Raw genomic sequence first — 14,668 nt, 5'->3', positions numbered from 1 at the left:
CCAGTGCGTGACCTGTGCTGAGCCATCGCTCCATGGCATAACTCCAGCTGCCTCCTCCTCCACACCTTCCCCGTGTGTCCCACAGCACAGCCACAGCCCCGTGTTTGTGTTGTCGTAGGCGATCTGTATAACCTAGGAAATGTTCTCCTTGTGGCCTCGCTGGCCTGGGAGCTTAGTCCTGAGAACTTGTTTAAATGTACTATTGAAAAATAAAGATAACAAACGAGTCATTCTTAGTTTGTCTTAAATGAGATTGTAGGTCTTTTGTATTTGGGGTTCCCTTCGTTTTTTGGGGGGATCTCTTCTGGTTGCTTCTCAGGAGGTGATTTTGGCTGACTGGGAGGCTGCTGGTTGCGTGCTGTGTGTGGCAGTGCTCCAGAGGTGTTCAAGCCCTGCTGGTGGCTTCTCAGAGCTCTCCCGAGCAATTCCAAGTAGAAATAATCTTCCTTTAGTCTCTTTCTTGAGAAGTGCTGCTGCAAGTCCTTGTCTGAGATGGGCTTTGGGATTTTGGATGGAACACTTTTATTTTGAGCAACCTGGTCTGGTGAAGATGTCCCTGCTCACAGCAGGGGGTTGGAATGGGACGGTCCATAAGGTCCTTCCAACCCAAACCATTCTGGGATTCGTGTCTGAGCTCTGTGTTTCTGTAATAATCTCTCTTGCTGACCATCTGGCTATTGTTTTAATCAGAGACATAATTATTAGTCTGTGTGTGGCTGCTTGAATCCAGAGGTGTGTCTTGTAGTGCTGTCAGCATACTAATTTTACTCAGTTGAATAATCTATGCTGTTACTTTCTTTAAAATTTAATACTTTTGTTCAGATTCAGGTATTTAAAACTGTAAGGGGAAACTCCAAGGGGCAGGGAGGTATCTGGTATCTGGTACTTTATTATTTTGAAGCCTAATAGTTCACACGGAATTTGGTTTAGCTTTCCATCATAGACTCCTACAGGTAAATAATCCATTACTACTTAAACTTGATATCTTGAAGAGAAACAGGAATAGTTTAATGGAAATGAAGAGCCTATACAGGTTTAACTTGGGCTTTTGCTCCCCTGCCCTTCCAGGGCTCTGCCTGTGTGCACATCTCTACAGAGCTGCTTTATAAATCAGGAAAAGACAATACTTCGAAAACTTCATCTTCCATAATCTTAAATTCTAAGCATTTTAAGGAATTAATACAGACGGTGGGTACTGAGTCTCCAATGGAGAAGTAGTGCCGAACCTGCGGAGAACACGGCACCGCCCCGAGGCGAGGGAAAGTCCTGGGAAAGGGGCTCTGCGGCAGCCGATAGCCGACGCGGCAGACTCCAGGCCGGTCCCGGTCCCGGTCCCGATCCCGGTTCCGGTCCCCATCCCGATCCCGATCCCGGTCCCCATCCCGATCCCCGTCCCGGGTCCTGCGGGGGCTCCGCCCGCGGCCACCCCGGGTGTCCTCCCAGAGCCCGCGGGTCACGTGATCCACCGCGCGGCCTGTACCACCCTGCGGGGGGAGCACGGCCTGCTCCCGGTGTGGTGTCCGCGGGTCGCTGGCTGCCGCTTGTCCCTTCTTGTGTCCCCGGTGAGCGGACAGCACTGTTCCCGCTCTGCGCTGTGACAGCTGGGCAGGTGTAGCAAGGGAGAGGAGGAGTCGCGTTCCACATCTCCTCATGCGCCCCCTCCCTTGAGGTAATGACTCCGCCCGGCCCCTGTAGACAGGGCGGTGCTGGGCCGAGCCACTGCGGCAGCCGGGGGGAGTGGCGGCTCCCCGGGAGAGCGGCGGGACGGCCAGCTCAGTCCCGCGGTACGAACGGACTTCTTATTCCTTTGTCCTACCTTGTTCTCCATCTTCTCGCTTCTCCGCGGTGGCGGTGGGAGCGCGGGCGGGGAGCTGTCTATCCCTGTTCCCCCCCCAGCTGGCGGTGGAGGTGGTACGGGCGGTGGGTCAGTCGGTGTCAGGTGCCCGCGGACACGGGACGGGCCGGGGGAGCCGCGGTGAGCGGGGGCTCCGGGCACGGGGAACCGGGACCGGGCCGGGGTCACCGGGCACGGGGAACCGGACACTGGGTCCGGCGGGACGGGCCGGCCCAGGTCCGGCAGGGCCTGAGGCGTTCGGATCCGTGGGTGCTCAGCAAGGCCGGCCCGTTCCGGCCTGAGGCTCCAGGCACGGGGGTTCGGTCTGTGCGACCTCAGCCTTGGTCCAGAGGAGGCCACCAAGTTGGTCAGAGGGGAGGAGCTCCTCTCCTTCTAGGAAAGGCTGTAAGAATTTGTATTGTTCAGCCTAGAAAGGAGAAAGCTTCGGGGCGACCTAATTGTGGCCTTCCAGTACCTAAATAGAACTTACAGGAAAGATGGAACAAGACTATTTTACAGGGGTCTGGAGTGACAGGAGAAGGGGGAACGGCTTCGAACTGACAGCAGGGTTAGATGGGATATTGGGAAGAAATTTGCCCTGTGAGGATGGTGAGGCCTGGCTCAAGTTGTCCAGAGAAGCTGTGGCTGCCCCATCCCTGGAAGTGTCCAGCCTCAGGCTGGATGGGGCTTGGAGCAACCTGCTCTGGTGGAAAGTGATGGCCATGGCATGTACTGGATGATTTTCCAGGTCTCTTCCAACCCAAACCATTCTGAGATTCCCTGAACCTGTCCCTGTAAGACTGGAGGTATCTGGGCATGAGGAATTGGTCCAGTCACCCCTGCGGGGCCTGAGGTGTCCTGGCTCAGCGTCCAGGATCTGGGCATGGCAGGTTGGGTTGCTCGAGGCCATCCCATCAGCAAACAGAAGGTTGGTCCTGGATCAGTGGAATGCCCAGGGAGGTGTTGGAGTCACCATGCCTGGAGGTGTTTAAGGAAAGACTGGACATGGCACTCTGGCTCTGGTCTGGGTGACAAGGTGGGGATTGGTCACAGGTTGAGCTGGATGGTCTTGGAGGTCTCAGGCTTAGGCTGAGCTTAAGGCCAGCTGCTCCCAGTGGGATGCAGAGCAGGACTGGCACCAGTGAGGCCTGAGAGATGCTGTGATATCCCCTGTGCTGACTGTGCTTTGTCCCTGGCTGCAGGAGGCCTGGCGGCTGTGCTGAGCCCTCACTATGAACGCTATCGTCGCCCTGTGCCATTTCTGTGAGCTCCACGGCCCTCGCACCCTGTTCTGCACCGAGGTCCTGCACTCGCCTCTCCCGCAGGGCGCCGGCAGCGGGGACATCTCCGGGCAGAATGAGCAGGCGGAAGAGGAGGAAGGTGGGATTCAGATGAGCAGCCGGATCCGCTCGCACAGCCCGGCTGAAGGGGCCAGCGCCGACTCCAGCAGCCCAGGGCCAAAGAAATCAGACATGTGTGAGGCAAGTGTGCAAGTGTGTGTGTGGGCATCGGTGTCCTTGGCTTGGCTGAAGGGCTCTGGGATTCTCTGATGCAAGTTGAATTGTTCAGAGACAAATAACAACATGAACAGCATTTGTTTTGTATGTGTCAGTGCTAAAAGATCTGCAAGTCCTCATAAACTGCAAGCTAGCCCCAACTCTAATCCTAGTGCTCCATGACAAGAGGATGAAGGAGCTGTTGTTGAATACATACACCTTGACAGGACCGTGAGGTCCCTTTAAGCTGTGTGATCTATGATTCTCCTTTGGCTGAGAAATGCTTTTCTGATCTTCTAAGAGTGTTTACTTTGCTAGATTAGATCATTGATTAATAGTAATTCTAAAAGCAGTATTGGTTAGGAAACAACAAAAAAAAACAAAAAAAAGGAAAAGCAATTAAAACAATAGGAAAAATGTACATTCTCAGTCGTTCAGGGCTGTTTTGCCTGGAGAACAGAAATTTGTGTAGAGACCTTGCAGCAGCCTTCCAGTTTCTGAAGGGGCTGGCAGGGAATCCAGAGAGGGACTCTTCATCTGGAACTGTAGTGACAGAAAAAGGACTAGCATGTTAAAACTGAAAGAGGGGAAATTTAGGTTAGATACACTAAAGAAATTATTCCCTGTCAGGGTGGTAAGACCCTTGCACAGGGTGCCCAGAGAAGCTGTGGCTGTCCCTGGATCCCTGGAAGTGTCCAAGGCCAGGTTGGATGGGGTTGGAGCCTGGGATAGTGGAAGGTGTCCCAGGTGGGAGCGTGGGGGGGTGGAATGAGTTCCCTTCCAACTCAAACCATTCTGTGATTCTCATACTTGCCTTCTATCAGTCCTTCCTCTGACATATTTATTATTTACTTTGCCTTTGATTGTGGCCAGTTTTGCTTGGCCAGTTGGTTTCACAGCTGCTGTAACTGAATTTTGCCAGTTATAGAGCCAACACCAAGTTTACCATGGAATTAAATAGCAGAAAATGAGCTTAAGAGCAGAGGAAGTATATCAGAGTTTTGTGTGAGGAGCTGAGTTTAAATCCTGACCCTAACTCACCTTCCTTGCCTTCTGAGTCTTTGAGTTCCTGTCTGTGTGTGTAAATAACATTTTATGGTGTTTTGGAGTGAACAGTCAGAGCTCTTTGGAAACCTGAGATAACTGCACGCTCATTTATGGCTGGATTTGCTTTTCTGCCTTCAGGGCTGCCGCTCTCTTGCAGGAGGACACCCGGGGTATGTCAGCCACGACAAAGAAACCTCCATCAAGTACGTCAGCCACCAGCATCCAAACCACCCCCAGCTGTTCAGCATCGTGCGCCAGGCCTGTGTCCGCAGTCTCAGCTGTGAGGTACCTGCCTTGGAGGACAGGGAAATGCTATTTATGGCTCCTCTATCACTTCAAACCCAAGACATTCCATTGCTGATCCCAGCTGCTCTGTGCAGACTGAAACATGGAGGGAACCAGGTGGAAAGACAGGCACAGAAGTCTGTTTATTCCAGGATTGGTGGTGTTTTTTAGGCTTGATCTTTGATGGCCTCAGGGGTTCCTTCCTCTCACCTTATGAGGCTAAAAATATCCCCTTCTTGGTTTGATTCATTGTGCTTATTATTTGTCGTTGTAAGATAACTTGTTTTTTGTAAAAACCTCTGAATGTGGTGTTGAGTGCCCTTTGTAGACCATTAACAATCATCCTCTAACAGACATGAAGGAAAAACCTTACAGATTAATAAGCATTTGTGTGTCAGGATCAGCAAAATTCCTTCTGGGTTCTCAGTATTGTAGTTGAATGGAGCTGAATTCTTAAAATATGGTTAAATTGAAGGATATAGAGTGTTTGTAGGATACCTCTGGAAGGCTGTTTGGCCACACTTTTGGGATAGTGGCGTAAAAGGGCTTAATTTATTCACCAAGTGATTACTCTGTGATGTGTTTAATGACTTTGGTGTGTGTCCCTTGCCTTTAGGTCTGCCCAGGACGTGAAGGCCCTATTTTTTTTGGAGATGAACAGCATGGTTTTGTGTTCAGCCACACCTTCTTTATCAAAGACAGCCTGGCCCGAGGTTTCCAGCGCTGGTACAGCATCATCACCATCATGATGGACCGGATTTACCTCATCAACTCCTGGCCTTTCTTGCTGGGAAAAATCAGAGGCATTATTGATGAGCTCCAGGGCAAAGCACTGAAGGTGGGTCAGTGCACAGAGTCCCTGTCACTCAATGTCAGTGTCTCAGTCATGATCCCTGATTGATAGCTGAGTCAAAAAAACCTGATCCAGCTCATGCCTGGGTGGTCATTAAGACTGACACAAGGCCCAGCAGGATGGTGTGTATCCCCATCCCTGGAAGTGTTCACAGCCAGGTTGGACAGGGCTTAGAGTATCCTGGTCTCATGGAAGGTGGCAGGTGCCTGTGGCAGGGGGTTGGAACAAGTTGATCTTTCCAGCCCTAACCATTCCAGGATTGTGTCTGTGGTAATGTAGGAGGGAAGGAACAGGGTGGTTTTGTCATTTGAAAGACTCAGTGCTTTTCACAGGCCTTGTAGACAACAGCTTTGTTACAAATGTAAGTAAATCTAGGAAGGACAATGATTTTGGAGCACTAAGTATTACTTAATGATAATTTTAGTCTACCTAGGAATAAGATATCCCTTCTCTTCGTTTTCCCATGGTTGGATGAGTGTGTGTGACACACCCTTTTCACTTGCTAGTTTTGTTGTGGTTTTTTTGCCTGAGCTCTATGCAAGCACTGAATCCCTTTCAGGCTGTGACACTGCCCTTGCTGTGTGTGCAGGTGTTTGAAGCAGAGCAGTTTGGGTGTCCCCAGCGAGCCCAGCGCATGAACACGGCCTTCACCCCCTTCCTGCACCAGCGCAACGGGAACGCCGCTCGCTCCCTGACATCCCTGACCAACGACGAGAACCTCTGGGCCTGCCTGCACACCTCCTTTGCTTGGTAATGCCACTGCTGTTCTCAGCTTGGACAACTCCTTCCTCAGCAGGATATTGCCATATCCTGAAAGAGTGGGAATGTCATTTGAGTTTTTAGATTTGGGGTTGTTTTTTTTTTGAGGTACTACTTAGATTTTGCTAAGTAGCGTCTGAATTGGAAGGAGTCAACTCTGATGTCTTTAGGACAAAAAAATGTCTTTTTGCTGTGAAGTAAAACTAATGTGGCAGCTAATAGAAGCCATGGCTATGCAGATAGAAAGGTTTTGAAGTGTGGAAGAAAGGAATAAAAGGTGTTTCTTCCCCTACTGTGTTGCACCTCGGATTCACACATGACAGACCATGGGGGTTCACCTGGGACTGCCTGTGTGCTGGAATCAGCAGCATGAGAGATGCAGCCTTTGGGCTCCAAGAGAGTCCAGTTGCTCTAGTGCTTGACTGGCTCATTAAACTTCCCAGGAAAGATGCCACAGGGAGGGTTGCAACACTGGCATGTGATTTGGATGGGGGATAAGCGTGCTGCACAAAGAAATTGCAGAACGCTGGGATCTGGGTGACTGCATGGCAGGGATTGTAAAATGGGCAGCACAGGGATGTGCTGCAAGGTAACAGAAGTGGTTAGTGGTTGGATGTTTTGTTTGACATCATGACATCAAGTTTCTTACTGGATTTTTGCACTTGGCAAGCTGCATGACTCTGCTTCTCTTTCTTTCGATGCCTCCAGGCTTCTGAAGGCTTGTGGTAGCCGACTTACAGAGAAGCTTCTGGAGGGAGCACCCACAGAAGACACCCTAGTTCAGATGGAAAAACTTGCAGGTAAGACAGAGGTTTCCAGAGCTGCAAAGACCCTCTGAGAATGCTTTAGATGGTGAAACACTGAGTACTTTGATCAGCATCTTAAACACAGCCATTGCTCATTAGCTTTACCTTCCTGGTAGTGTGTGCAGCAGCTGATGCACTCTGGAGACAGCTCTGACAGGAATGAAATGCAGGCACCTCAGAGGCTCTCTGCACATGGTGTTTGTCACTTGAGTAGCAGTGTTGAATCATCACCATTATTGTTATTTGTGGCTGGGCTGGCTCTCCCAGTGAATCTCTACAGCCAGAATGATTTGCAGTCACAATATATGGATTTGTTGCTTCTTTTTCTACAAACATTCTAAAAGTAAAGGATCATAGTTTACTGGGTGTTTTTTTTCCTGGGTTGAATTATTTTATTAACCATGTAGACTAGAATCTACAAAGCTTTGTCCATAATCTTTAAAACAAGAATAAAGAATAGACCAAAAAATGCAACTTTCTGTTCCATAGAAAATGAAAATTCCTTCTTGACCTTTCAGTAGTTATTTTTTAACTGAATTAACACTTAGGTGTGTCTGTGCTGCTGCCAGTACTTCCAGTTACTGTGTTCTGAACTCTCTCTTCCCACATACACCCAAAATCACATGGCTGCAGCATGTGAACACTTTCCAGTTTCCATTCCTAGAGAGCAGCAGTTTTTATGACCAATCTGCCTAATTTTTTTTGCTAGATCTGAAGGAAGAGTCAGAAGGCTGGGATGGTTCTGAGGAAGAGAAGCCTTCTTCCCAGCCAGATGTTGGGGAAGGGCAGGAGCTGTCCAAAAGCTCCCCTGAAACATCTCTGATGCCAGATTGCAACAGCTGGAACGTAGCTCACAGAAGGTTGTCTGTCTTTCGCTCTCTCAGGCACATGAGACAGGTAAAAAAGTCTGCAGAGTTCACAAACTCTTTTCTCCTGATAATGTTTGTTTTTTTAAAAGATACATTTATTTCCTGCAATCTGCACATTCCCTGGTGCTGTGTTCAGCACAGTGCCTGCCCAGCCAGGAACATGATGTGAGCTGCATCTCTGGGCACGCTCCCTTCCTCACATGGAACTCTGGTGATCATCAGTCATGTGGGGTGGGGTCAGATGATTTCTCTCGAATTCTGCACTTCTTCCCAACAGCAGTAGCAGTAATTTAATACAGAAGTTGTGCAGCGTCTTCAAAGCCAAGTAATATTTGCTTTAAAAAATAGTGTTTCAGAGGGAAAAATAATTTACAAATGGAATAAATTACTCTGTACAGATCTTGCTTTTCTCCTGTGCTCCCAGTGACCTGGCTGAGGGGGAAGGTTCATGTGCCCAAGATTCAGGTGCTAAATTTCCACATCCATTCCTGCTGTTCAGATCTAGCCATATTCCTACCTGTCACTCATGTTTTTAACAGGGCAAACTAGACATTTCACATATAGACATTGTCATAACCAATGCAGAGTTGTTTGGGGTTGTTTTTTCCAGGTTCTCGGGGCATCAGCATTCCGAATGCTGGCTTGGCATGTTCTGATGGGGAACCAGGTCATCTGGAAAGCTCGGGATATGGATCTTGTCCAGTCTGCCTTTGATGTCCTACGGGTAGAAACCTTTTCCTTTGTTTCTTGGCTGCATATTTTCACTTGTATTTCTCTACTACTCCAGCCATTGTAGTGATCTGCCCCTGACACGTAATCTTGTGAAGAGTGTGCTCTAAATTATATGGTTGTGAAAAAACAGCAACCAAAAAAGCCCCCAAACCAAAATCCCCTCCACCTTTGGATGTACTGCTTGTCCTCAGCGACTGCAGGGGCTCTGAGCTGAGCAGGTTACTTTGATCCCCCAAATCAGGAGCATCTGCCTAAGCAATGCTCCAGGTCTTGGTTATCCCTGGAAGTCAGGGAGAGAATTGTACTTGTTTAATTGCAGGTTTCTTTCCCCCTGCAGACGATGCTGCCCATCGGGTGTGTGAGGATCATCCCCTACAGTGACCAGTATGAGGAGGCCTATCGGTGCAACTTCCTGGGCCTGAGCCCACACGTCCAAATCCCACCCCACATCCTGTCATCTGGTAAGAACCTGTTGCAGAACCCTCTCCCTGTCATGTCATGTTGAAGGACACCAGATTTATTTATTTTTTTTAAAATAAGTATTCATATTAAGGGTTCATTCATAATAAGGGTTGCATGAAGCAAAGCCCGACCCATTTCATTTTGTTTTCCCCGTGTCTTTGCGTGGTCAGTGACTGAAAGATGTGACACCTTCTCTAGGCATTGACCACAGCAGGGTCTGTAGCTGTGTTTTGGAATCTGGGCTAGCACAGCTCATGCTCTTTTGGGCTCTTGTTGCTCCAGAGTTTGCAGTCCTTGTGGAAGTCCGTGCTGCCACCCGCTCCAGCCTCTACCCAACCCTGTTTGATGATGAGCAGTCCCTCAACAAGTACGAGTTTGTTGTCACCAGTGGGAGCCCCGTTGCAGCAGATCGAGGTGGGTGATTTGGAAGCAGAAAGAACCTCTGTCCCTGAGATTAAAAGAACATCTTGATCTTTTACTGGTTTTCATGTCCTGCCCCTTAAGGAGGTTTGAGTAGAAGCCAGCTGGGGTTTAGCTGTTTGAGGTGAGGTTTGCCACAGGTTGTTCAATTATAAAAGATTTGCTCTATCAGATCAGCATTTTTCCTAATAATTTTCATAAATGAGAAATGGATTCTCTAACATGGGCATAAGAAAAATTGTAGGGAAATTCTGTAACCCACAGTGAACACTTTCAATCCTGAAATACTTGTGTGTTTATTTTGAGTAAGACTAACTTGTAAGGATCATGACATCACTAATTTTCCATGTTCCACTTGGTAGCCAAATATGACTGATAAAGAGATAATCAGACTTCTTTATTTAATTATACCTGCTTCCTTCCAGCAGTTGAACACTTGCACTTAGAGGTGATTTGAGTCAGGTCCATCAGTTTTGTCTTTTCTGGGAAGTCTTAATTTAGATGAATTGCCCTCACTGAGTGTCTCAGAAGACATGCCAGATGGCTCATCCTTCCTCTCTGTCCCTGAAGATAGAGATGCAAAGACTTGCTCTTCCTGTTGTTGATCCACATGTATAAATACACCAGTTTATTTTCCATCCAGTCAGTGGCATGTCCAGAAACTTCTGGACAAAAATAGTCACTGGAAGGTCTTTTCTCCACCACAGCATCAAACTTACTAGGCCATGGACTGGGAAAAAAGCCTCCTAGGGACTTCCAAAAAGTGGTCCAGGAATGCCTTGGGCTGGTTGCTGGTTTATTTATTCACTCATTATCCTGGAACTGCCCTTAACAAGAGGAACATTCAATCAAGAATAAGTTGAGGGTTTATATTTTTACATATATTTATATATTGTACAAAGAAGCATGAAGGTTTTTCCATAACCTTGTGTTTTTAATGATATTTTGATAAGGTCACAACAAAAGCTAAGCAGGAGTTTAAAAGTGGGTCTGAAGAAAAAACAAAGGACCCTGTTTGGATGTCGCAGGGTCCTTCACTAAATTCCATTTTGCTTCTTGGATCAGGTGTTTTTCTAATGGGATGATCTTTAGCTCCTCTTCCATGGAAATGAAATCCCAGCAGGCCACTGGGGGATATATTTAACAATTATTAGCAGTAAAGGTGTAAGCAGTAACCTTTAGCTTGTGCATCCTCTTTCTCACCCTTTCCCCCTTTCCTCTGCTCCTGCAGTTGGCCCAACAATCTTGAACAAGATTGAAGCTGCCCTGACCAACCAGAACCTCTCTGTGGATGTTGTGGATCAGTGCCTTGTTTGCCTGAAGGAGGAGTGGATGAAGTAAGTACAGCTGCCTTGCTTTCAGAGGAGCTTTGGTGCTGCTCCTGGAGCAGGAACAGCAGAGTGCAGGACACACTTTAGTCAGGTGACTTCTGCTGCAGTTCAGCAGTAGTTGAATTTACAGGAACAAATTAATTTTCTACTCTAGTCCTAACTCTCTTTTTGGCTTTCAGCACTTCTTGACCTTTATGCTTGAGTTCACACATCTGTAAGGTTACCTGCATGGCAACACCTGTCTGCCTCACCTTGCTGAGGAGGATTAAATATGCAAATCCCTCTCTGCCTGTCAGTGTGGCCATACCCCAGCACAGGTAACACCCAAACACATGCCTGGGTTCTGCCTTCAGGCACTGCATTTCAGAGGTGCAGGTAGCTGTAAAGGAAGACCAGTCAGTCATGTGAAATAATTCATAGAACATCATGACTTTGTGAGTTTACCTGAAGGCAGATGGGCACTGGATTTGTCTCCCAGTTGTCACAATTAATTGCTCTGCTTTCTGCTTGAATGAAAAAATCAAACTAGAAATATGCCCATTATTACTGAAAATGAGTCATCTCTCTAACTAATCACCCTCCTTCATCAAAGCATGAGAATAGTCTCAATAAAACACTGGTTGAAGCTTTTATTAACATTCAGTTGCAGCAGGTGCCAAGAGAAGCTGCAGTTCCTCCTTGTTCCCTGTCTGATGGCACGTGAGTCCATTTGATAATGACAGGAATCTCTTGTTCCTGCAGCAAAGTGAAAGTCCTCTTTAAATTCACTAAAGTGGACAGCAGACCCAAGGAGGATACCCAAAAACTGCTGAGCATTCTGGGAGCTGCAGAGGAGGACAATGTCAAACTTCTCAAGTTCTGGATGACCGGCCTGAGCAAGACCTACAAGTCCCACCTGATGTCAACAGTTCGCAGCCCGACGTCCTCAGAGTCCCGGAATTAAAGGGTGCCCAACCTCCCCTGCTGCCTTCAGAGAAGGGCAGGGAACCCTGGTTACCTCTGCTGAGCCTGCAGCATGTGCTTTAGGTGGATAGTGAGGCTTCATCACTATTCTCCTGGTCCTCAAACCAACTTGAAGAGTGACTTGAGTCTTTTCTACTTGCTGTGAGACTGGACTAATAAGTGCTAATCCACAGTGCTGCTGTCTCTCCTGGAACTCAGCTCTCAATCTAGACGTGCACACTCAAGACTAAAACACAGCAATGCTCCAAGAATCAGTTAAATTAATTAAAATCCCATCTTGTCCTCATTAAGCATCATGGTGTGGCAGCTGGCCTCACCTTTAGATTCCTTGGCAGGCCTGTGACAACATCCAGAACTCCTGGGAGTGCATATGGTTAATCTCACTGAAATCCCACATAAATCTCCTAAATGCTTGAGAGAACAAGAACCAAAAATAAGAGGCACGTCACAGGGTATGGATCACATGTAAATTATTTCAAACCACTTTGTGCTCAGATTTAAGAGACTATTTTCTGCTGTAGCATAAGTCAGGATATCCCATGGGAGTCCTGTCACTCCTCTTTATTTATTTATATCTTAACTTGAGACGGTTTTAGCATTTGCTTTGGAAATCTTGTCTGGGAGGGCAAATTGTAAAATAAGAAGCCTCAAAATGCAGCCTGCTTGCCTCTCAGAGGGGAAAATACTCGCCTTGTTTTGCCTGTGGTTGCAGAACTTCCAGGTAATGAAGATAACCTCGCCAGGATAAGGTTCTCTTCTGTCTTTTTTAGCTTCCTAAGTTAAGCAGAAGAGATTCAACCTGTAGGTGCTCCCTTATATAACTCTATAGTAGCCATTTTTGCTTAATAGTTCATGAAAACATTGGTGCATTTTTTAATTACCTAACCAGATATTCCTTATCTGTACTGTAAGGAATCACTGTTTCTGTTGTGAAGTCTGGGGTTTATGTCTTCTTTTTGGTTGTTTTTCTGGATCATTATTGGGAACACTTGACATTACTTTTGAACAAGCTAAAGGCAGGTTTTACCCAGGTGACCTTCTACACTCACTCAAGCTCAGAGAGAATGTTCCAGCTTGTCACAAGTTCTGTTCTTATCTATAAAATACGGAGGTTGAATTTTGTCTGGAACATCTGTGAAATGGCGACAGGCATTAAATCTCGTAAGAGCTATTTTTGTAAAATGAACAAATCCTGGTTTTGTGTTTATTTTCAGTGTGTGTGTTGTGGTAGAGGAAAGCAGCAACTGATCCACAAAATTCCTGCATCCTTAGCCTAGATCTAATGTAAAGAATTCAATACAGGTCTTTTCCTCTTATCTTTGTATTAGTTTCTTGTAGACTGACCTAGTAATTTTTATTTTAAAATTATTCTGGTGCAGTCCAGAGCTGTGTAACAGAGTAGGTGAGACATCATTTGCCATGAGACCTTCTTGATTGCTGAACTGGTTTTGTCTTTTAAAAAACACAGCTCTCCCAAGCAATCCAACATCAAAACCTAACCTCGTGGTTCCTTCCAAAACAGCAAAAGGGTTGGTCACAAGGTCAAGCCCGAGGCTGCTGCTGCTGCCTTGCTCTTGGTGAGTTGTTCACGATGTTGATCCCGCTCCATCCTGATCTCAACAAGGCTGTCATGGACAAGCAGGCTCGGTTTTGAGCCAGGACAAGGAAACTACTAACTTAACACTTATAAAATGCCCACAGGAAAGAAGGGGGAGAGCTGAACCCCAGCTGTGCTTGCCTGCCAGAACACATCCAGACGTGGGATTACAGATGATTGCCTGGGCAGGTTCCTGCAGCTCGCAGGTGAGGCCGCGGCTGCTCCCTTTGCCGTCAGCGAGAGCTGGAATGTTCACAACTTAATTAACAAAAAAATCATGTCTGCAGACATCTTTCACCACCCTCCTTCCCTCCAAACGATACGCCTTAGAGACAAACTGATTGAGGGAGGAGAATTCTTTATTCCAGTGTGGTTTCTGCCTGGCTGAGCAGCGTGTAGCTGCGAGCAAGGTGGGAGCGGTGAGTGCTGCAGCTGCCGTGTGATGGCTGCAGTTACAGACAAAACCTTTTTTGTGCCAATTTTGCCACCCCTGTGCCCTCAGCCAAACGGGGCCCAGCAGGTGATTGTCCCCCTCTATTCTGCCCTCATGAGGCTCCACCTGCAGAGCTGCCTCCAGCTCTGGAGCCCACAACATCACAAGGACATGGAGCTGATGGAATAAGTGCAGAGGAGGCCACAAAGATGCTCCAACAAGGGTTGAAGCCCCTTTGCCCTGGAGCCAGGCTGGGAAAGCTGGGGGTGTTCACCTGGAGAAGAGAAGGTTCCAGGGAGAGCTCAGAGTCCCTAAAGGGATTTGAAGAGAGCTGGAGAGGGACTTTGGACAAGGGCCTGGAGGGACAGGACAAGAAGAAATGGCTTCCCACTGCCAGAGGGCAGGGATGGATGGGATATTGAGAAAGAATTCCTCCCTGTGAGGGTGGGGAGGCCCTGGCACAGGTTGCTCCGAGAAGCTGCGGCTGCCTCTGGATCCCTGGAAGTGTCCAAAGTAGGCTGGACACTGGGGCTTGGAGCAACCTGGGACAGTGGGAGGTGTCCCTGCCCATGGCAGGGGGTTGGAACTGGATGATTTTTCACCCCTTCCCACCCAAAGCGTTCTGTGATTAAAGGATGTGTTGCATCCGCTGCAAGGGCTCGGTGTGCGCTGCAGGGTTCGCTGTCAGGGTTGCGGTACCTGGGGAGGGGTCGGGGCTCGGGGAAGGGTTCGGAGCCTGGGGCAGGGCCGGTGCCGGGATTTCGGAGCCCGGCCCAGCCCC

At 48.0% G+C, this 14,668-nt stretch overlaps 1 protein-coding gene across 7 annotated transcripts in view; it reads left to right on the top strand.

Annotated features, from left to right (window-relative positions):
* The first annotated feature begins 1,695 nt into the window (after window positions 1-1,695).
* FLCN (folliculin) overlaps window positions 1,696-14,668 on the top strand; it is a 13,674-nt gene continuing 701 nt past the window's right edge. The window contains exons 1-14 of one of the 7 annotated variants that reach the window (XR_004499430.1): window positions 1,861-1,975; window positions 3,037-3,315; window positions 4,516-4,662; window positions 5,279-5,500; window positions 6,105-6,265; window positions 6,983-7,074; window positions 7,790-7,977; window positions 8,560-8,673; window positions 9,019-9,142; window positions 9,426-9,557; window positions 10,795-10,900; window positions 11,636-12,309; window positions 13,326-13,434; window positions 13,559-13,660. Coding sequence is in view for 3 of the 7 variants with exons in the window: in XM_015643359.3 (XP_015498845.1) it covers window positions 3,067-3,315; window positions 4,516-4,662; window positions 5,279-5,500; window positions 6,105-6,265; window positions 6,983-7,074; window positions 7,790-7,977; window positions 8,560-8,673; window positions 9,019-9,142; window positions 9,426-9,557; window positions 10,795-10,900; window positions 11,636-11,837 (1,737 nt within the window). In the remaining 4 variants the exon portion in view is untranslated. Of the gene's footprint in view, window positions 1,785-1,859; window positions 1,976-3,036; window positions 3,316-4,515; window positions 4,663-5,278; window positions 5,501-6,104; window positions 6,266-6,982; window positions 7,075-7,789; window positions 7,978-8,559; window positions 8,674-9,018; window positions 9,143-9,425; window positions 9,558-10,794; window positions 10,901-11,073; window positions 11,212-11,635; window positions 13,048-13,325; window positions 13,435-13,558; window positions 14,224-14,668 lie in introns of those variants that run through there. The other 6 variants (XR_004499429.1, XR_004499428.1, XR_004499431.1 and 3 more) reach the window with 6 other exon arrangements.

Source organism: Parus major, chromosome 14 (assembly GCF_001522545.3).
Source record: "Parus major isolate Abel chromosome 14, Parus_major1.1, whole genome shotgun sequence".
Classification (NCBI taxonomy): Eukaryota; Metazoa; Chordata; class Aves; order Passeriformes; family Paridae; genus Parus; species Parus major.
Note: the sequence above shows the minus strand (reverse complement) of the source record. Positions and strands in the feature narration are given on the sequence as shown.